The sequence below is a fragment of the Maylandia zebra genome, linkage group LG23 (genome assembly GCF_041146795.1).
Source record: "Maylandia zebra isolate NMK-2024a linkage group LG23, Mzebra_GT3a, whole genome shotgun sequence".
NCBI lineage: Eukaryota > Metazoa > Chordata > Actinopteri > Cichliformes > Cichlidae > Maylandia > Maylandia zebra.
The window spans coordinates 20823891-20846751 of NC_135188.1; the positions used below are offsets into that span (position 1 = coordinate 20823891).

The following is a 22861-nucleotide window of genomic DNA, read 5'->3' on the forward strand; positions in this document are numbered from 1 at the left end:
TGCATACACCTGATCTGTCTTAGGCCATTTTTACCTTGCTCAGTTTTTATATTTGTTTTTATATTTGTTTTTATACTTTTATGACTCTTTATGTCTTTTATCTTACCATGTTTGCTATATATACATTTTTCTTATGTTTTTATGGTATTGTTTACGTGTTACTGTAAGGTGACCTTGAGAGTGTGAAAGGCGCCTATAAATAAAATGTATTATTATTAATAGTAGTAGTAATACAAGGAAAACAGAGAAAACCCCAACAATAAAATGCTAATTTATTAGCCTTAATACAATTTAAACAGGGGTTATAAATAAACTCACCTCGTGTACAGCTGTTCTGAAGGAGGAAATTAGCTTTAGACATCAAAGACGCAGATAATAAACTCTCTGTTTAAAAGTCCTTGTAAACCATTTTCCTACACAACCCAGAATGCACCCTGACAGGTTGGTGGAAAACATCCACTCAGATTTTTTTTATTGCTGCTTTTATTGCATTAATCTTAATCAGACACCAGAGGGAGCCACTCCTACAGCCCAGCAGCATGCTGGGAAGAGGATTTCTCTCCTGGCTGAAAGAAGGATGAAGAAGAGGAGGGTGAGAGGCGCTTGTTTTTTCTTCCCTGCACAGCAATCGAAGAACGGCGTTTGTTTCACTTTTTAAAGTTTAAAATGATTGAAGTCATTAAAGTTCCTCAAACAGCTGGAGGTTTCAGGAAACTCCTCCTCCTTATCTTTCTCCTCCTCCTCCTCTTCCTGATGTGCTGTGATGTCAGAGGCGCTCCAGCATGCAGAGCCGGGTATCGATCGCTCTCATTGATTATTGACCGAGCCTGACGGGGAGCAGGGGCTCAACAGATGTTACATAAACAGTTGTTGAGCGTGTTGGAGGGAAACAGCTGCAAGAGAGCGACGCTGCAGACGAGCAGGTAGGACATCGCTTTTTATTTTACACTGCTGTCTTCATCATCATCTTCAGTAAAACTCACATGTGAAAACACTTCTTTTACACTCATCTACAGTAATGTGAAGCTAAAGTACAGTTAATAAATCAGCATTTATCATGAAATCCTCAATCAAAGCAGGACTTTTATTAATAATAAGTTTAAACACAGGACTTTTTGACCCATGTGTTATAATATAATACATATATAGGTAATGCTGTAAATACTAGTTAGTACATCTTTAATTTCTTTTCTTTGTGTTTTTTACTTAATTACCAAACCAAACGTTTGTGGGGAATAAATGGAAAATAATTGGGGTCAAGATTTTCAGGGACGCAAACTTTGATTGGTTCCCTCATGTTGGGCTCTGCTGAGGAAGTTGGTGTATCAGAGCTGCAGATCTGAAGGGGTTAAATTCAGAAGAATTTTAAGAGGCAGGCTTTTCATTTCAATCCGTGTTCTTATTTCCCTTCTCCACCTCTCCCCATCCACAGGTCTCCTCTCCTCTTCCTCAGGACCTCTTCTTTTTTCTCCAGAGATGCCAGGGACTCTTCCCAGGTTCCCCAGCTTGCCACGGGGGGTCACCATGCCAGCACTGCTGAACTCTTTGCCCCGAGGCATCAACCCTCCCAGTTTACCCAGAGGAATCACCATGCCCAGTATGCCCACTCTGCCCAGTTTACCCAGTATGCCCCGTGGCGTGACCATACCCAGCTTGCCCAGGGGGATGTCGCTGCCGAGGGCTGCCATGCCGGCCGTAACTGAGGCTCCAAGGCGGCTGCTGCAGGACTGCTGCTCTGTGCTGGACCACCAGACACCCGGAGGTAACGGATACAGCGAATACACTGGCTGCTTCACATTACGACTCCAACAATGTTTGTGAGGAAGACGTCTTTGAATCAAACAGATAAAGGATGGGTGTACTTTTAAATTCTTAAAACAGAAGCCAAAGCAGAAGTACCTTTAATTTTCTTATTAATATTCCCCATGACCTTGGTAAACACTTTCCTGATGTGTTTATACACTCAGTCCTTAGTTTTGGGTCTAACTAAATAAAAAAAATGAAGTCCACTGTGTAAACTTTGATCTCAATAGAATCAGGAAAGAGGAATAACTGGCTAACAACTTAAGACTTATGCAGGAGACTTAACTGGGATAAATAGATGCAGCCAAGCCTAACAAGAATAACATATAATATTAGGTTTAGTGCAAGTTATTGTTGATAAACAGAGCTTTTAAATTACATCCCACTGTGGACCAACAGTCTGTTGATAGCATTACTTTCATGGTCCAAAGTTCTGGAAATTAGATCATATAATATACAAGATCAGCCCAACTCCTGCTCCGACTTGACTTCGACATTTTGAATGAGCATCTAACACTTAATTATCTTTTCATATTTTTACTGAATATATGTGGATTTTTTTTTATCACACTAGATCTCAACACAACCCAATAAAACTACCATCAGACCGATTGTCTTTTTCAAAAGAGAAAAACATCAAATACTTTCTGTTCTAATACTGTCTTTTTCCCCCACATGGGCTCACTTATTAAGTCTAAAACATGTAAGCAACATTATATTAAACAGCCAGAAAGTGAGCGATAATTTAAGAGAAGAAGACAAATGAATGTCAGTTTCAGTTTTGTTCCCTTTCTGCAGTGAAAACAGAGCAGATGAATGTTTTCAGTTCTGCAGGTTTCTGATATTTATTTTTTTCATTTTCGGTTGGAATGATGAATAAATCCAGAGCAGATTACAGAGCGCTGAGCTGCTGCACATGGCCCGGATCTCTCTCTCTCTCTCTCACTCACTCACACACACTCACACACACACACACACACACACACACACACACACACACACACACACACACACACACACACACACACACACACAGAAAAGTCTTTCAGGGTTAAGAGCCTGTGGGAGTATAAATACTACACTGTTAAATCTGTCTTATTTCATTTTAACAAACTCGTTAACAAACAGCATCTTTTTGTTTTATTTTAAATCTTTAATCTGGAGTTAAACAGCTAACATGCAAAAGCGTTTTCAACATTGTCCTCTGACACTTAATCTGACCATCGAGATACGAGCTTTATAACTGACGGTGAATGAAAGGAGGCGGGGCCACATCAGTGTGTATGTGTGTGGAGGATTAACCACAAGTGTGTGTGTGTGTGTGTGTGGTGTATGTGACAGTGTAGATGTGAGCTGAACGAGTCATCCTTATGTACGGTAAGAACAATTCTTTTTATTTATTAAGCCTTATCTCAAAATAAATAGAAATAGATTTAAAGATCAAACAGAGGCATAAATGAAGCTTCACTTAGTCCTGAAAAGATGTGCGACAGTTCACCTCTGCATCAGCTTCTCTCCTCAAATCTACCTGTTAGTCATGATGTCAATGTATTTTAAAGGGACAACTTACTGGATGTGTTTTTTTCTAGTTTAACAGTTTCAAACAAATGTTATGAAGGCAATAATAATAACATTAATAATAATAAAATTAATTACAGCTGCAAGCAGTGATAATTGGGCGTATCAAGGCACGCTGGGATTAAAGTGTTTCCTGTAGGCATGCGGATTTCTGATTGGCTGTTGCAGAAACGTAATGTTTATTACAAAAACTGTGTGACATTAAAGGAAAGCCTGCTAGTTGTTCATTGTGTTGCTGTGAATAATGTTAACATAGTGTCACAGCAGTACCTGATAGAGTCACAGCCTTTAATGTATTGATTGATGTTTTTGGACACGCCCCTCACAAACTGAGACCCCGATTTGAGCAAATTTTTGAAAAATTACTTTTTAAAATAGTATTCGATGTCATTAAAACAATTCTGTTTAGAAAAAGTGTTAACATACACTAGCTACCACTTCTTTTAAAGGTTTCTTGATTGCCATGGTGATGGCTCTCAGAAGAGTGTCTTTAACATGTTGGAAGTATGACCAAATTTCATACATGTACCTGAAACACGGCAGCAGGGCCCCTGTGTTGTATAATAAAATAGAGACATTTTCACAAATCACAAAGTGCAAAATTCTGAGCATGTTAAGCCAGTAGACTCCTTTTCTTCAATGCAGATAGAGTTTTTTCTTATTTTAAGTTGAATGAATGAACTACTGATTTGAGTCATTAAAAGTTGGTTCATTTTAATTGTGTGTGTGTTTCTTTTATTTAATTATCCCTAATACGTCAACTGTTTGTCAATTTATCAGTCAGGTTTTGCTGGCTGTAGTGTTTAATTTACTGAAGCCTAAAATATATTTGTGTTTATAATATCAAATAGTTCAAGAAAAGAGTCTTTGTTACTTTACTTAATTATGTGAGGATCCGTAATCATCTCTCAATGATCTGACAATGACCATTATTCTTATTATTCTTATTAACAAAACAAATAAAAACCAAACATACCACTCTCATGGGATTTATCATATCATATATTGTAACTAATAATTCATCTGAACAACAAAATAAACAGTAAAAAAAATACAATTTAAAACCAACTCATGAAAAAGCTCTCAGAAAAGTATGATCTGCTGGTTCTGCAGGGTCTGAAGGTCCAAGCATGCCACCTGTCCTGGTTTTTGAGACAGAACAGCATACTCGCAGTGACAGTGCGGATTCTTTAAGCTCTGCTAACTAAAAAACACAAACAATATAAACACATTACATAACAAACCACTGCAGGATTAAGATGTGTTCTCACTGCTGCATTGTGTGTGTGTGTGTGGTGTGTGCGTGCACTCGTAGGCCTGTTGTTGTGAGAACCACATCTTTTTGCAGAGTCTTCACTTTAGGACAGTTTGGTTTACAGATTCAGGTTTGAATCAGGTTTATGTTCAGTGTGTCATTCAGGGGCCTCGTAAAGTCAGGAAGACGAGCGTTTGTGTGTTGTGCTGGCAGCTGACCAGTGGCAGATCTCTTGTCTCCTTTAATCCCCCAAAAGCCGTGACGCCGAACATGGAGAGAGATGAAAATCAAAGAAAATCTATAAACGTCCAGTACAATCCATAAACTCGACTGCCCACTTTAGGCTGTTACAAACATTTTTTAAAAACTCACTACTGAAAACAGGTTTTTATTATAATTCAACCTGCTTTATAACATTTTAAAGAGTTTTTGTGTCTTTCTGTATTTAGTATATTATATATTTACAAACTAATGAAATTACAAAAATTACTCCACAGTTTTCTAGCTCCAACAGAGGCTGAATGTTATTATTATTAACTATCAAAAACAATGGAAAAGAAAAAATTCTCAATTTCAGAATTCCTAAAAAAAGTCCATTCCTTAATAACTCCTAAAAATTGTGACTATTTTAAATCAGAGATCAACATTTTAATTTATTAAAATTATTAGAGGACATTTTAAATATGGAAATGTTTCTCTGAAGCCTGCTGTGTTTCAGACTTTGTTTCAAATACATTGTAACTGAAGGGGGAAATTGAAACGTGTCTCTGTGTTCAGGGCTGTGTGGTTGCTGCTGGGCCCTTCGGCCACGCTACAAGCGGCTGGTCGACAACATTTTCCCAGAAGACCCTGAGGTAAACACCTGTACATCTACACCGCACAGTCTTTACATTTATTTTAGTGCTTCAGTATCAAATGTAATCAAAATCCAAAAATGTCATCTTTATTTCACATATTCATGAAGTTTCAATAAGCTACACAGTAACAACATCTCTGTGTGTATTTGTGTGTGTGCGATCAGGAAGGGCTGGTGAAAGCCAACATGGAGAAGTTGACCTTCTTCGCTCTGTCTGCTCCGGAGAAGCTCGACCGCATTGCTGCGTACCTGTCAGAGCGTCTGACCAGAGAGCTGAACCGCCACCGCTACGGGTCAGTACACACAAACACACTAAAGCCCACACAGATGGCCTTAAAATCATTATGCTAACTGGCAGCTTAAATGAATAAAATTCTACTTAAAAATCATTGAAAAAAGACATTCAGAAGTCAGGATCTAGAGTATCCCTGTAAAGCAATCAGCAGTTCAGGTCTTTTAAGTATTTAAGATCTTTTAAGTATTACAAGCTTCACACTTCTCTGAAATCAGCCCACCATCTCTAGAGGAGTGACTGATCTCAGGGGTTTAAAATATGACACACATGTTTAACAGCAATGGGATTTTTTTTCCCGCCCCTCTCAGGTATGTGTGCATAGCGATGGAGGCGATGGAGCAGCTGTTGCTTGCATGTCACTGTCAGAGCATCAACCTGCTGGTGGAGAGTTTTCTCAGCACACTGCGTCTACTGCTGGAGGCTGACAAACCACACCTCCACATACTCGCCACCAACTCTGTATGTAACACCCTGCAACAGTGGACAGCATTTAAAAGCTTTGAGATCTTGGTAAAGTGTTCATGGGTTTGCAGTAAAGGAAACATTTACTAATCACAAGCTGCAGTAGTGATGTTAATTTGTTAATGGTTATTTGTTCATTTGACCATTCACCAGTCTTTTAACATTCATTAAGTTTCATGTATTATGAGGAACTGCAAGCATTTCATCTAATGAAGGAATGTAAAATCTCTTAATGAATTTTACAAAGTAGAAGTTGTATCACAGTAGGAATGTTTCTCGGAACTGTCAATTAAAAGGTTAATTAATTATCCATAAGTTTAATTAATTTATTTGTTTTTTAAGTAGATCTAAGTTCAAATTAAAGGGCAAACTATAAGTAAAATTTACATTTGAAATTTCTTTTAATACTCAAAATTGAGCAGTTTTACTTCTGCTTCTAAATTTGTCATGTGTAGTTGCTTTTCAGTGTGTTTTGATGGATTAAGAGGCTCATTTTGTGTGTTGCGTAGTTTGTAAAGTTTGCAAACATCGAGGAGGACACACCGTCATATCACCGGAGCTACGATTTCTTCGTGTCTCGCTTCAGTGAGATGTGTCACTCTGATCACGAAGACCTTGACACCAGAAACAAGTCAGTTCTGAGGTTTAACTTTGACTTGATACGAACTCACAGACACTATTTAAGAAGGGTATACAATTGTGAGTGCCAGAACACAAATAATCAACAATTTTAGTAATCAACCATTTGATTAGATATGTAAGCATCCTCAGGTTATGCCTTTTCATATGTTAAATTTTTTTTTATATCAGCAAATTATTGAATAGTATTGATGATTCATGCACGTTTCTCTCTGTATAAGAGGAATATTGTGGAATAATCCAAAATTATGAACATAAAACAAACATCAAAACAAAACTCAGCTCCAGAGTCTAGAGATGAACGTGTACTTAGTGTGTTTGTGGGTAAACTTATGAAGTTTGTGTGTGTTTAGGATCCGTGTGTCGGGGATCCGCGGGCTGCAGGGCGTGGTGAGGAAGACGGTAGACGATGAGTTGCAGGTGAACATCTGGGAGCCGCGTCACATGGAGCAGATTGTCCCTGCCCTGCTGGTCAATCTGCAGAAACACTCACAAAACGACAGGTATAGACATGTATTAATGTTAACACTCTCGTACACCTACACGTTTTACTGCTAGATAAATAAAGTGACATCTGTGTTTAGGATTATATTTAAAAGCACTGCCGTTGGTTCCCACATTCAGCTGGTGACATTCTGTTCTAAACATCAGCTAATTTTGAGATTTTGTAAAATTGATAAGAAATTTAATACGTTTGCTATGCTGTTTATGGTGCTGTTAAATCATGTGGTCAAATAAAACAAAGCCAAAAGTCACTGAAAGTACATTTAAACAGTTAAATTACTCAGAATATTGTATGAGATTTGGTTAGTGGCTTGTTTTCAGCATTTCCCTCTTTGTTCAGCGGATCTCCAGCAGAGCAGACAGAGGTTTGTTTCAGGGAGCTGCTGTGCCGAGCTGCTTATGGACACATTAACAACGCTATCAAACCAGTACTCATGTAAGATATACACTATATTTATAGCACAATAGTAGTATTACTCCTTACGAAAGCAGAGTGCTTTATATTAAGTACACAGAAACAGATTAACAAAGATTTAATAATTTCTTTGAAGTATGGAGTCAAAACATCAAACACTCAATCAAAATAGATAGAAAGAAAGTATCTAACTTCCTTCGACTCTATCTGCTGATATTTACACATATTCATATATAATACTGTTGGACTCTTTGAAGTTCAAAATGATGCTTATTTATCTTGCACATACCTTCATGCTCAACCTCTGTTTATTGTTTATTCTGAGTAGCTGTACTAATAGAGGTCAAAATCAGTAGTAGCAGCAGTATTTATTTAGTTTCTAGTATATATGATATGCTATAATAATAAATCATTACATACAGATTGCTGGACTGTCTTTCAGGCATCTGGACAGTCACAGTCTTTGGCAGGGACGAGGGTTTGCTGTTCAGTGTTTTCAGATCATCATGTACTCTATTCAGGTTTGTTATTACACTGATAATCCTGTATATACTGCACTATAGTAATAGTTGTCATTTCATACAGCAAGTTAAATTAATACATTTAAATTACCTCAGCTTGAAAGTAACATATATTTAAATGCCCTTCAAAGGAACTTAAAGGAAATACTCTTTGACTGTAAATTTAAATATGTATCTGTAGAAAGAATGAACTTACTTATTTTAACTGTGTGTACTTAATTTGAGTACTTTAGGACGTGCTTTAGCTTAAACATAATTACTTTATTCAGTTTAGTTTTGTAAATGTATGATAACATAATTTTAAATAAAATTTAACTGCTGTTATATTTATGTAACAATAATGTCAACTTAATTATGTTAATTTCTTTCTTAATTATTAGAAAGTATTGTAGTATTTAATATTATAGTTTAAGTATTGAAAAATAAGAATAACAAGTTTAACCTAAGATTAACTTAACAAAATGCATTTGTTTAAGCATTTAAGCACAATTACTTAATCTTAATCTTACTGTAGAGTAACTGAAAGTTAATTTAAATGTATTTTCAACATAGTTAAATCTACAAAGTTGAACTAATAATTATTATTTTAAGTACAAAATGTGGGAAATAAATAATAATAAACACTGCTAATGGTACATTCCTTTTACTCATCCTACATTTACCTCTAAAGCACTTAACTGTCCCCAGCTGTACTGGCTATATTACGTGTCACTCCACCTGTTATTCTGTAACTGAATTGAACTCTTGGTCAGTCCCAGCACTCCCATCTGGTCATCCAGCAGCTGTTGGGTCACCTGGATGCCAACAGCAGGAGTCCAGCTTCAGTCAGAGCTGGGATTGTGGAGGTCCTGTCTGAAGCAGCCGTTATAGAAGCGACTGGATCTGTCGGTGAGCCTCCAGCTCACACACACATCTGTTTATATATACACAGAAATGCTTAATGTTACTTATACTGTACTCTGCAGGTCCCACAGTGTTGGAGGTGTTCAACACGTTACTGCGACAGCTCAGGCAGAGCGTGGACTACCAGCTGACTGGTTACTATGACAATGGTGGTAAACATAAAACCAGCTCGATTGAAGAGAAAAAACTGCAGGACGCCGTCATTAAAACTATTGGTGTGTTCATGGTGGTATTTTAGCACTTTTTTGCATTAAAGGTGACAAACTTTTCTTTGTACTTTTAATTTTATTTACTTCATTTGAGCTGATGTTACCTCATGACATTTCAGGATCCTTTGCCAACACACTGCCTATTTACCAGAGGTCAGAGGTCATGCTGTTCATCATGGGGAAGATTCCTGTTCCTGGTATCTACCCAGCCTTGGGTTCACCCAACTCCGGGTACCATTCACATTAACTTTCTGTGCTCTCTATTGCTTGTAGTTAACACTGTACTCACCTAGTATTTGACAAAATACTTGTAAAACACCTTAATTTTGTGAAATAATATTCTTGACTCAGGTTTGAAGGCAGCAGGATGATACAGGTGATGCTGCTGAAGTCTCTCCTACAGGTGAGGTCTCTTTAAAACCCTCCAGCTCTGCTCTTACCTTTTGAAAGCACACAGTTAAAATGATAAAGGAAAACCTGGAGAGTCGGTGAAGTGCAAATTTACAGTGGATTTTGAGATAATCAAAATGAAATGGTGTTTTGTTTATTGGTTTATCAGATAAACAGCAGTTGATTCTACACTCGCTGATTAAAGTCGTATGACTGAATAAAGCTGAATAACGTATGTCTCCAACAGTTGATTCTGTTCATCTGGACGTAGTGTTTTGTGGGAGAAACGTTTCGTCACTCATCCAAGTGACTTCTTCAGTCTCAGCTGACTGCAGGTTTCTCTAATCTTATAAACAGTACATTTGCATAATGACTGAAACCAGCCCACTGAAGGAACAATGGGCTGGAAGGTCAGTTCCTTAATCTTAACTATGCAAATTCTCATGACCATTGATCAATTGACCACTGACCAAAACCCACTGATCAATGGCCATGAGTACCATTCACAGAGAGTTGGGGAATGGCTACAATCACAGCATTGTAAGATGGTGAAAGATGTACCCTTAGGCCCCCTCCTCGATTCAGAGATGGTCTTTCCCTTTTCACGTAAATGGCCTCCTTGACTCCGCACTCAAACCAGCGTTCCTCCCTGTCCAGGATGTGTACATCCTCATCATTGAAAGAGTGTCCACTGGCCTGTAGGTGTGAACAGACTGCAGAGTCCTGGCCTGACAAGGTAGCTCTTCTGTGTTGTGCCATCCGCTTCGCCAGAGGTTGTTTGGTTTCCCTGATGTATAAATCCTGGCAATCCTCCTGGCACTTAACAGCGTGCACTATGTTACTCTGTTTGTGTCAGGGACTCGATCCTTGGGATGGACCAATTTTTAGCACAGCGTGTTTTGGGGTTTAAAAGCCACAGACACCCGGTGTTTAGAAAAAATGCGTCTCAGCTGTTCTGATACTCCTGACACTTATGGGATCACTACATGTTTTCGCTTAGGCAGCAGTTGTCCTTCTCTCCTAGATCGGCTGGAGCTTTCTTTTGGCGCCTTCCCAGCTTTGACAAAAGTCCAGATGGGATAACCACATTTACTCAGGGCCTTCTTGATGTGCTGTTCTTCTGCCTCCCTGGACACTGTGTCTGTGGGGATGGTGAGATTTGATTTTCACCCAGGTGTCATCCACATATCTGAACCAATGGCTTGGTGGTGTTCCAGGGTAGGATCGCAAAGCCCTCTTTTCCACTTCTTCCATGTACAAATTGGCCATGATAGGTGAAACTGGGGAGCCCATGGCACACCCATGTTTCTGCCTGTGGAACTGACCCTTGTATGTGAAGTAGGTGGAATGAAGACACAGTTCCAAAAGCAAACACACTTGGTCGATGCTGAGAGTGGTCCTCCCACAAAACGCTACGTCCAGATGAACAGAATCAACTTTTGGAGATTTACTTACCTGGATGATTGAGCATGCATCAAGATGAATAACGTATGGTTCAAATAAATCAGAATTTACAGCACTTGAGGCTCATCTTTGTAATCTTTGAAGCTGTATTCATGCAAGCTTAAATAACATTTTCCTGTCAGTCTGACATGCTCGCTGTCCCTCCTCTGTGCCTCAGGTGTCAGAGCATTACGAAAGTAGCAACCTGCTGACGGCGCTGCCCTCGTCTTTCCTGGAGCCTCTGCTGTCCTTCACGCTGATGGAGGATCCGGAGATCCGCCTGCTTGTTCTGTCCATCCTCACCTCGCTCATTGACAGACGCCACAACGCCTCCCGGCTCACCACAGCCAGGTCACACTTCCACAGAGACAACACCACTACTACCAGAGACTAATGACCCATGTGGAGAATAATGAGTTGTAAAGAGCTCCACCCTGTGGCAGGGGGATGTCACTGCAGACCTGCTGATTGTCTTTAGCTTGTGATGAACATAATGTAAATACTTCCACTTTTCTCTCATTAAAAGATGATCTGCAATAATCATTTTAAAGGAGGATCACATAGCATTGTTGGTCATTCTAAAAAGGTTGGAGGCGTTTCAGATTATTTAAACAAAGATACTGCTTTACACACATTTTTACAACAGGCTTGAAAGAATCTGTGAATCTGCCTTATAAGACTGTTGTTCAGTCTCTACCTTAAATTCAAAATTAAAGTCATGGCCAGATGCATTTTATTTAAAGTGCTCCTATGGTTCCCTCATCCATAGAGCCCGCATGGCTGTTCATTTTGATCCTACCATTGTGGATTTATTATAGCAGAAAACTGAAAAATAGCATTTGTCTAAAGGCGTTAACTGACCTGTTGAGGATCGATAAGTTATTGGTTATGTGTCTACAGTGTGGCATTTGATGTCTCATCCTTGGAAATGAAAGAGGACAGATGCTCTCGACAGGACAACCTGTTCATGAGGAAGGTAAGCTCACATCATCAGAGACACCACGAATGATGTCACTAGTTCGGAGGTTGGAAGAATTTATTTCAGAGATTTACACCAAGATTTGATCAGATGGCTTTTAAAGGCAGGGATAAAACGGGTGGTCTTAAGTGTACATCATGATATTTGCACATTTCAGCATGATGTGTTTGTGTTCATGCAGCATGCTCAGCGTCTCTACAGACACGTCTACCTGGCCTCTAGGGAGGAGAACAGTGGACGCAGCCACTACCAAGCCCTCTTCACCCTATTGGCTGTTCTAAGTGTGGAACTGGCCAATGAGGAGGTTGTGGTGGATCTAATTCGACTGATCCTGGCTCTGCAGGTAGGCAGAACCTCTGTGATATGATTTAAAGGCCCGTGTAGGGGCAAAGCTTAGTTTATTAATGTTGCAGTGTGTGGTGTTTACAATAAACAATAAATAAAATAGCACATTGCTTCTTCCTCTCCCTTTAACTTTCCTGTGATTGGCTGCACAGGAGATGACTCTTTCCAATCAGGAGTGTTTGTCAGTGTTTAATCGCTGTGGGATCCACGCCCTCTGCGCCGCCTTCCTCAACCTGCTGTCACAACTTGGCCCGCCTCCAACACTCCACCAGCACATCACTCAGGTGAAGTCGGTGTAAGTGTGTGTGTGTGTGTGTGTGTGTGTGAGAGAGAACATGAGAAACAAAGGTGTTTGTTAGCACAACATCACAGACTGTGTGTTTGTTTTGGATCTTCAGGTGATAGAAAGTCGACAGAAGGATGCTCCTCACCTGCTGCCCGAAGTCATGTTTTGTGACAAACCCAGGTAGAGCGAGAGGCGCACTAATTGATTGTATTAAAACATTATAAAATTTAAAACTTTAGTTAGAAATAAGAGTAGAAATTCAACCACACACCCACATATTTACATAATCGAAAAGCAGAATAAATATTGCCAGGTTAGCCCCATTTTAAAGTTAAAAAACAAATAAAATATAGTATTTTATGTTATTGAGTTATGTAATTACACTTTACTAAAGTGTTGAAACTCTAGTAGAAAAAGCATAAAAACATCAACTATTAAACAGTACCATGCTGACCTTATATTGTTCTCAATATTCTTAATAATATACTTGTTATGGTTGATTCTGGTAACTCGCAGTATAGACAAAATCAATCCAATCAATCATGCAACTAGTCAGCTCACGACTGTGGCAACTGTTCCTCCTACATATTCTCTGATCCGCTGCAAGCCGTGGGGTTGCCAAGTGCTGAGGCAAACAGTATGTAAACGTCACTCTGCTCACTCAGTAACTGCAGGGCTCCTAGCATTAGCATCACCACAAAAGTGTACACCAAGGGCTTCATAGCACAGGTTTCTGTTGTCAAGCGGCTCCTGTAGGTGTAGTGTGCAGGTGGCCCAGTTCTTCTGTCCAATGTACATTTATACAGATTCAATTGTTTAGCTTGGTTGTACCTCAGCTTTGTTTGTCTAGCACCAGGATTTTTAAAGTCTTGGTGTTATAACTTTGTGTGTGTGTATCAGACTCCCAGAAGGTGAGCTGAAGGTGGATGAAGCTTTGCTGTTCATCCAATCAAAGATCTGCGAGGCCCTGGCAGGAAGCAGCTACAGCGCACACTGTGAACGCTTCAACACACCGTACACACCTCAGTTAACAGGTACTCAAACTAGGGTGACCAACCATCCTCTTTTCCCCAGACATGTGAACTTTTCACGTTCTGTTCGGGGCATCCGGGGGGATTTTCAAGATGGATGAAAATGTCTGGGTTTTCCTATAGGCCTATAGAGGACCCATATGTGCAACGTCATCCCCGAACTGCTGTGTTGTAAGTGGTTGTTCCGTGCTCACAGACGGGACAGAGTGGAGAGCGGCGTGTTGAAAAGATGCCAAAAGATGCCAAAGCGCAAGTGCATCTTTTCAGACAAACTGCAAAAGAAATTTCCCTCGTATCATAAATGGGAGGCGTAGTGCACTGTGTGCAGAGCTGGCACTTACGTTTGTGTGTCTAACAAAGGTGCCGGAGATCTTGTTGCTTACATGGACACAGAAAAACATAAAAAGGCTGTGCGAGGCGAAAATTCATCTAGTAAGTTGATGGAGTTCTTTGTTACACCTGGGAAAAATGAGGATGCTGTTGTATCTGCAGCAGAAGGTGCACTGGCATTTCATACTATGAAGCATCACAATAGTTAAAGATCCATGGATTGCACTAGTGTGTTGCTTAAAAAAAAAAAAAAAGCATTTCCAGACTTTAACACAGCTAAAAAGTTCAGCAGTGCCTGCCAGCTATTGTCAATGGTGTGATAGTGCTGGATTCAGTGGAAGTCACTCTTGAAGCTCTTTCTCAGACTTAAGTAACCAAGGAACAGAGAAAATATTCCCAATCATACTTCGACTGGAAGAATGGTGGCGTGCAAACAAAATTAATTGAAGTTAGAAACGTCAAATGAGACAGCAGAAACCACTGCACAATACCTTACTGGTACCTCACTGGTAATTTTTCTTATACAGATGAGGCATTATTTCTGTAACATTATTTAATTCCAGAGGTTTTTAAGTTATTTTCTTTTGCGCTTGTTGACTTGTAAAAGCCTATAAAACATTTTTGATTTCAACATTTATTAACAGAGAAGGCATCTTTTAAATATGTTAAAAAATACTTTAAACAAACAGTATTATTAAAATTCTTCATGACTGGGCCAAGTGTCCTCTTTTTTGGAAATCAAAATATGGTCACCCTAACTCAAACACACCCTTAATATTAAATCAATTTATCAAAGACCCAAAGCTTCACACGGGGTTTTTATTTATGTCATTTTATGTAATTTAGACTTTGTGTTTGGTAGTAACTAGTATATACCATACTCAGTGTAATAATATATAAAAGTAAGTAGAACGTAAAAGCAAGTAAGTAAAGTTTAAGTAGAACTGTCTTGAACAATAGTAGTTACGCAGTACTTAACAATGATTGTTCAAGATCCCAGTATGGACTGTAAATAAGAACAAACGATCGAAAGCTTTGTTGAGAAGCTGATGGTAATGTTTCTCAAAAACTGCAGGTAAATATTTAATAGCAGTGGGTTTGAGGGTCCACTTTAGCAGCAGTATGAGTGCACTGATAGAGGCACCAGTCTCATAGCATTCAGACTGAATTACTGTTTTATTGTAGAAGAGGATCGTCTGTCTAAGAGGAAGAGCATTGGAGACGCCGTCTCTCTGCAGGTGGACATGGACCTTCCGTTCTGTCCTGATACACCACAGGTACCCATCTGCTGAATGTACCTGTCCTTTTGTCCATCGCTTTTTTTTGTGTCTGATCATATCTCTGTGTGCAGAAACCTCAGACTGAGCACATCACCTTTGAGACGCTGAAGAACGCCATCGGTAGGCCATCGATTTCAAATCAATAGTTTCACATGATTTACTTGTGAACATCTAGGAAATATTCTTCAAATTGTCCCCTTCAGCGTATAGTGACAATGACTTATTTGTATAATTTTATTTTCATTAAAATTAGAATTTTAACAATAAAAAAACCCCCATTTAATTTAAGCCACGTAAGTGAAACTATTAACAGCGAAATTCAAAGTGAAGCACTGGGTTAGCGTCAACAAAGAAGATCTGTCTTTGATCTGGTTTTTCTTTCTGTCAGAGGACAGAGGCGTGGTCGAGGAAGAGGAGAGGAGGAAGCGGATGGAGGTGGTGGAGAGGTTTCAGACAGCTCCCTTTGAGGAAATTGCTGCCCAGTGTGGAGCCAGGGTGAGCAGCTTATTGTACTCTAACAAAGCAGCTGAAAGCACCACACCCACGCCATCGATGTGATTCTCAGCCAATAAGAGCTCACTTTAGTTTAGTAAAGTTGTTAAAAAAATTTTCATCTAGATGAAATGATCTGTCTTGATGTGATTAAAAACTGTTTTTTAAAATAATGCCTTTATTTGTCTCTCCAGACATCGTTGCTTCAGTCCAAACTCAATCAGGTCTTTGAACTCATCATACGTCCTCCTCCTTCTCCCTCTGGACATTTGGCACCTCGATCGACTCCGGTCTATGAGATGAAGTTTCCTGACCTCTGTGTCTATTAAAGACATTCAGCAACAACCTCGTGATGATGTTGAAGCACTTTGTTTGGTAAAGAAACGAATCAGTGGCTGTGAGGGAAAGAGTTTTACATTTTAGTGATTTAGTGTGGCTGTTTCCTTTATAGCTGTCAGATTTGATCTTTTTGTATTAGAAATGGACTGACTCAGTGTTTGACTTCATATTTCCCAGTCTGCCCTTCTGTTTGATCCTCCAGTCATGAGGTGCATCTGTACACAAGTATTGTTAATGGTTAAATGATGCTGCACTAAATAAATAGTACATGTTAATTTTATCGTCTCATCTTATTCACACACAGCAGACCTCTCGCTGTGACAAGCAACAGTTTGTTTTCATTTTCATTTGTGCAGCCCTGCCTTATTTTGAAGGTTCACACACAATTGATTTGTTTTTTTCTGTGAACCAAGGCTTCTACTGTAGCAGTATTGAGTCATAGACTTGTTTATGTAGTTATAAATGTTATACTTTACCTAAAAATGTACGTACAGGTTGTTCTGAGGACAATAGCTGTTGTTTTTTTTTTAGATTAGTTCAGTGATTCGTATTTCTTCCATGACGCTACATGCTCTTTTTTTTTAGCACTTACCTTTTCTTTACTTTTTTCTGGCCCAATACTTTATATTGGTCATTACGTATTAGTTTAGGAGTTTTGTTTAATGTGGATTTTTTCTTAGCAACCTTTTGTCTTTTTATGATTTCACTTTCTTTCTTACCTAGTCTTCTTCTTCTTCTTCTCCTTCTTCTTCTTCTCCTTCTTCTTCTTCTTCTTCTTATTCTCATTAGCCCTTTAGAGCTTAAACCATGTAGTAATTGACAGAAAATGCAGTTACCATAGGGCGAGCTGGGGTATACCCTGTACAGGTTGCCAGTGTCTCACAGCTGCTACATATTTGCTCTGGCATTTTTATTTTTTACAATATATTGCTTAAAAATGTTTAATTGATTTTGTTATTTTGGGGGAAAAAAATCCCACTGATCATAAAGGGTTAGTGCCACCATTGTAAGTTCCTGCTTATTTTATGAGCTCACTTTATTCTGCTTGATGGACACTCCTCCTTTTCAAGACTGACATGTAAAGACTTTTCACGTAGAGCATTTTCACCTATTTCAGCAACTGACTTCTATTAAGATTTATTGCTGTTGTTACTCCTTCTTTGAGGAACTCAAAGTGAAGTTTGTTATTGTGGATGTGGATCACAGGTAGCAGGTGTCTGGTGTAGATGTGCATGTGTTCTGGATTCGTGCATTTGTGTAGAGAAAAGATGTATCTTGTTTTGCTTGCAAATAACTTTTTATAACTCATTTAATAATTAAAGTTATTTACATATATCAATACATATCAAAACATCTTTCTCAGACTCTTCCCCTCTCCATCACTCAATCAGGATCATGTAACAGATGGCAGTTTCAGAGCTTTTTTATTGGTCACTCTGTTAATGGGAACTCTTTGGTGTCTAATTGCCTTGGAAAACGTTTCCTCCTCCTGTCACTCCTCTCTCCACTGCCTCATCCTCTTCTCGTCTAGTCTCACTTCTGCTGCTGTCCTTCTTTGTTGATGACGTTCTTGAAGAGCGTCAGCAGTGGCCTCTGGCTGTGCTCGTCCCAGCTCTTCATGAAGCCACCGTAGCGTTTGCTGGTTGGCGGGCCGCTCCAGCGGAAGTGCTTCATCTTATACGAGCCGTCTTTCTTCTCCTGCACCCCGTTCAGGAGCTGCTGCTCCTCCTCCGCCTCCTCGACCATCTCCTGAGCCTTCTCTCCTTCCTCTGCCAGCAGCTGATTGGTAAGCTCTCGTCTCCTCATCTCTTCGGGGAAAACTTCAGCAGACTCCTCCGCCACGCCGTTGGAGGTGTACACTTTGACGGGGCGGCGTTTTCGGCCAACGGGCTTCCCCCAGCGGAAGTGCTCCATTGAGTAGGAGCGCTTGGCCTGAGAAGAAAGTGAGGAGGCGTCTGATGGGACAGCGGGCTGGAGGTGGGCGTTGCCGGGGATGACAGGGGTCTCGGCGGTGAGGTCAGAGTGACAGAGCTGGATGCACTCCTGCAGGAGAGAAAGAGAAGAAAACGTGAGCTTCTGGGTAAAAAAAAAGAAGAACCTCCCATTAAATCAGGTCTGAGTGAACAGTGTGTTTGTGCGTTTACCATCATGTTGCTCTCAGAGCTGAGCTCCTGGCAGCTCGGATGCTCCCAGCACTGGCTGACTACTTCTCTGGCCCCGCCCACTACCACTAATGCCACCAAAAGCCACATAGGACACATCCTCCTGTTGACCAATCAGAGAAAAGCACAGACAGAATGTTAAAAAAAACCCCTCATGTATACATTTTTTTGTTTCATTTTTGATTTGACATATTTTTATTTAATTTATGTTACATTAACACTACATATATAACCATAATGTGACTTACAGAGTAGGTATACAAAACAGATATCACTGTGAAATTGATCAAATAAATAAATACATCCCATGTACATAAAAAAAAATCATAATAAAGGGCATGAAAGTACCTGTAATCTCTTTAGCAAAATACATTATATTGGGTTAAACAACACATTACCATTGACTTTATATAAACTTATGCAAAGTTACATTAAGTTTATATTTTGTTGATGCCAAATCCTTGTTGTCAGTTCTGAGATGAAGCAAATGTCTTTTTCTCACAATTTATCTTAAAATATATTACTCAGTATTTGTTTTAATTTATTTTTTTTTAGATCCAAGTCTAATAGAATTGAGTCAATCATTAGAAATTCATCATCTGTGAAGAACTAAAAAGTAAAAGTTAAAAAATGTAACAATAAGTGATTTTCAAGCATTTTAAGCACTTATTAATTTTAATATCATTATAAAAAGTTATTAAAGAAAATGATGATTCTCACCACACTTTTCTGCACCTCTTCGTCCTCTTATTGCTGGTGTTTTCCCGTCACTCGGCCGCTGGATGGAGGTTTTTAGCTGTTGCTCTCTCCTCTTCTGTCGCTTTGACCAGCCGACTGATTTTTATATCCTGCCAGCCAAGGACACGTGCATGCAGATAACGTCATCACCAGCATTTGCTCCTGCTCGCAAACGTGGACTGTTTCTAGAAAACGGACAATTCCATGTTTTCCCGCCTCCTCCTTCCTCCACATCAACCTCTCCTGCCCCTCAAATATTCACATTTTATATGGAGAAACTGTTTTAACTTCATAACCTCAGCTCTTCATTCTTTTTCAGGTTTAAATCTTCCTTTTGTGAGCATTTATAAAAAGATTTCCAGCAAAGTTCAGTTTTATATTCACAAACTTCAACAGCCTGTATTTTTTAATGGCAGGGTTTTATGATTTCTGGTTGTTTATTATTTTTTATATGTCTTAAGATTCAAGATTCTTGAATTTTTCTTGAGAAAATTGGATAAAATATAGACAAATTCACCCTTAAATTGAGCTTAAACTTTGCAAAAACAAAACAAAACACACATTAAATCTAATAAAGACTTTGGGGGAAGAGGAAGACCAACCGTGTAAATATTGGCTTAGCACCTCACTGCCACTGTCGTGTGCTAAATGTCAGATGGCAGGTTTGGCAGATTAACATTGAGGTGCCATGTCATCATTGGAGGGAAGACGGGAGTCAAACCTGCAGGTCAGGGTGTACAGTTTCAAACTCGGGCAGCTGCTGCAGCATCACCCCTTTATCTGAGCCCTCAGCGGCACTAATGATGATTCTACAGAAGGTTTTCACCGACAGCTTGGAAACAGACGTAAGCATTAAAGCCTCTACCTAAGGCCTCAGGAAGTTTCATTTCAATGTCTAGAACTTGGAGTGGTTTTTAAGCTCAGCATAGACTATACATAAAGACTACATATAAAGAACAAAAACAAACTTCTGAAGATCTTCTTTTAAAGAAGAAGCCTGGACAGGCCTCCCTTTTAGACTCAAATTCAAATTCAAATTCAAATTTTATTTGTCACACACACACAACCATACACAGTATGACATGGGGGTGAAATGCTTGTAGCTGTACAATGCCCGACCATTAAATGACAGAAGAAAAGTTTTACAATATTTACAATTTACAGTTTACTACAAAAATTTACAAATTAACTTCGGAATTTACAGTAAAGAATGTGCAGATAGCAGAAGAGATTATAAAGATAAGGATTATAAATTATAGGAATTATAGGATTATAGGAAATGTGTGGTGGTGCGTGTGGTGACGTGTGTGAGAGTCCAGTCTTATAGTGACGTGTTTGGGAGAGTCCAGTCCTACACCTGGTTCAGGGCCCGAATAGCCTGGGGGAAGAAGCTCCTCCTCATTCTCTCTGTTTTGGCCTTAAGGGAGCGGAAGCGCTTCCCAGACCTCAACAGTGAGAAGAGTCCATTGTTGGGATGGGAGAGGTCCATCATAATCTTCCTAGCTTTGGACTTGCACCACTTGGTGTAGATGGACAGCAGGTCAGGGAGCTCTGATTGAATGATGCGTTCTGCCAAGCGCACCACCCTTTGCAGATCTCGTCTGTCCTGCTTGGTGCTGTTCCCAAACCAGGTGCAGATGTTTGCCGTCAGGACGCTCTCGATGGTGCAGGAGTGGAAGTTCTTGAGCACCTTCAGTGGCAGATGGAAGTCTCTAAGTCTTCTGAGGAAGAAGAGACGCTGACGGGCTTTCTTAACCAGGGTGTTGATGTGACAGGACCATGACAGGTCCTGAGTGATGTGGACACCCAGGTATCGGAAACTGTCCACTCTCTCCACTGGCGTGCCACTGATGATGAGGGGTTTGTAATTCCTCGCCTGCTTTGTAGTGAAGTCCACGATCAGCTCCTTAGTCTTGCTGATGTTTAGGAGGAGGTTATTCTCCTGGCACCAGGTCTCCAGGTTCCTAATCTCCTCCAGGTAGGCCGTCTCGATGTTGTCGGAGATCAGGCCCACAACAGCAGTGTCGTCAGCAAACTTGACAATGGAGGTGGTGTCGGATGTGTTTACACAGTCATAAGTAGGGATGGGTATCGTTTAGGTTTTATCCGATACCGGTGCCAAATCGGTACTTTTGAAACGGTGCCGGTGCTTAAACGGTGCCCGAACCGGTGCTTAAAGAATGGAGAACACAAACTTTGTCCAAAAACCTCTCATGTTCAGCTGTTTTGTTTTTTTTTTGTAAAAAGATAACAATGTTAGCCTTTTCTGCATATATGGGGCATATATGGTATCACTCTTGGCTGGAAGCAGTGCTTAAACAATGGAAAAAACACAAACTTTGTCCAAAAACCTCTCATGTTTAACTGTTTTCCACTTTTTCTTTGGTCATTTTAGCCTTTTTGTCCAGGGTGAAGGGAGTATCTGCCATCAAACAAGAAGACAGCCGCATGTAGCTATGATGATGTTTGCTAGTTCACCTTACATGCATTAATGTAATAATGTGGTTAGCCTACTCAACGTAAATTACACTCGAACAACATTAAGCGACTCACGCAGAGAAGAACGGCTGCTGCTGCATCATCATCCTCATCATTTCTGCTACACTGGCAGGGCTAGGGGCCAGGACTCTATTCTTCGGGTTTTTGGGGGATGTTGCTCCGGGTCCGATAACTGGCAACCCACCCAACGTGCACAGTGTGAGGTCTCGCAGCAAGCTATCAAATACGGCGCATTTCTAAAAAAACCACTATGTGTCGCCAGGTGTTTCATCGGATTCTTGGTGTTACCTCCTTTGACAGTATCACAGTATCAGCTTAAAGCACTTGTTGCAGGCTGCTGAGTTTGCATATTTTGCTGTGAAGTACAACCACACTTTTGACCGCTTCGCCTTGGACATTTTTAATCTGTAGCTCTGCTCTAACTGAACGTACGTACCTGGCCCCGCCTACTATCCTGGGAAACGTAAAATGATTGGCTAGAAGTGTATCACAGCTCAGGAAAAAAAAGCACCGAAATAAAGCACCGAAATGTGCGCTGCTTTTCGGTCTGGTTACTACCGTTTATGACACCGGTACCCATCCCTAGTCATAAGTGTACAGTGAGTACAGCAGGGGGCTTAAAACACAGCCCTGAGGCACTCCAGTGCTGAGTGAGATGGAGGGGGAGACTTGTTTTCCCACCCTCACTGATTGGGGTCTGTCTGTGAGGAAGTTGATTTCACCTTTTTATTTCATTTTTTTCTGTTTTCTCCACATCTGTTTAGAAGTTTTCTGAAAAGATGTACATGTAGTAGCCTTGAAGAAAGTAGAAATGTCATGTAGAAGTCGCCTTTCTTCGTGTCATTAAGAGATCTGCACTGATGGTCTATTTTTCCTCAAGAACCAGCAAAAGCCTCTTTTTGGGGTTAAGGCTCTGCCCATCTAAAGGCTAATTTTAACTTCATGCAATGTCTTATAAGGGCTGTTCTTCTACTTGCACCTGCTCTTTGATGCTATCTTTCCCCTGAACAGTTTTATTCAACGCCTTTTAGGGTTATGTGTAGACTGGGGATGTTTTACTTTTTGGAGGCCTTTTGGAGCCTCTATAAGAGGTTTCTGTTAGATAGA

At 39.9% G+C, this 22861-nt stretch overlaps 2 protein-coding genes across 3 annotated transcripts; one reads left to right on the forward strand and one right to left on the reverse strand.

Annotated features, from left to right (window-relative positions):
• Positions 1-627: 627 nt before the first annotated feature.
• On the forward strand, positions 628-17359 carry LOC101487506 (protein EFR3 homolog B). 2 transcript variants are annotated; one of them, XM_024798605.2, is made up of 23 exons: positions 628-923; positions 1433-1762; positions 5414-5490; positions 5658-5785; positions 6096-6246; positions 6759-6880; positions 7242-7391; positions 7733-7828; positions 8250-8328; positions 9081-9216; positions 9294-9446; positions 9560-9671; positions 9792-9843; positions 11452-11624; positions 12174-12249; positions 12434-12595; positions 12750-12881; positions 12996-13063; positions 13784-13917; positions 15430-15521; positions 15596-15644; positions 15913-16019; positions 16211-17359. In XM_024798605.2, the coding sequence occupies exons 2-23, from the start codon at positions 1477-1479 to the stop codon at positions 16343-16345; spliced, it is 2670 nt and encodes an 889-aa protein (XP_024654373.2). In that variant the 5' UTR covers positions 628-923; positions 1433-1476; the 3' UTR covers positions 16346-17359. The 2 variants fall into 2 exon arrangements, with proteins under 2 accessions (XP_024654373.2, XP_012778545.3); XM_012923091.3 differs by lacking the exons at positions 628-923; positions 1433-1762 and adding an exon at positions 2775-3180.
• Positions 17360-17730: 371 nt separating this feature from the next.
• On the reverse strand, positions 17731-19327 carry LOC101487793 (pro-opiomelanocortin). The gene is made up of 3 exons (XM_004565616.3): positions 19238-19327; positions 18500-18620; positions 17731-18398 (listed from the first exon to the last, which is right to left on the reverse strand). The coding sequence occupies exons 2-3, from the start codon at positions 18614-18616 to the stop codon at positions 17889-17891; spliced, it is 627 nt and encodes a 208-aa protein (XP_004565673.1). The 5' UTR covers positions 18617-18620; positions 19238-19327; the 3' UTR covers positions 17731-17888.
• Between the last annotated feature and the right edge of the window lie 3534 nt (positions 19328-22861).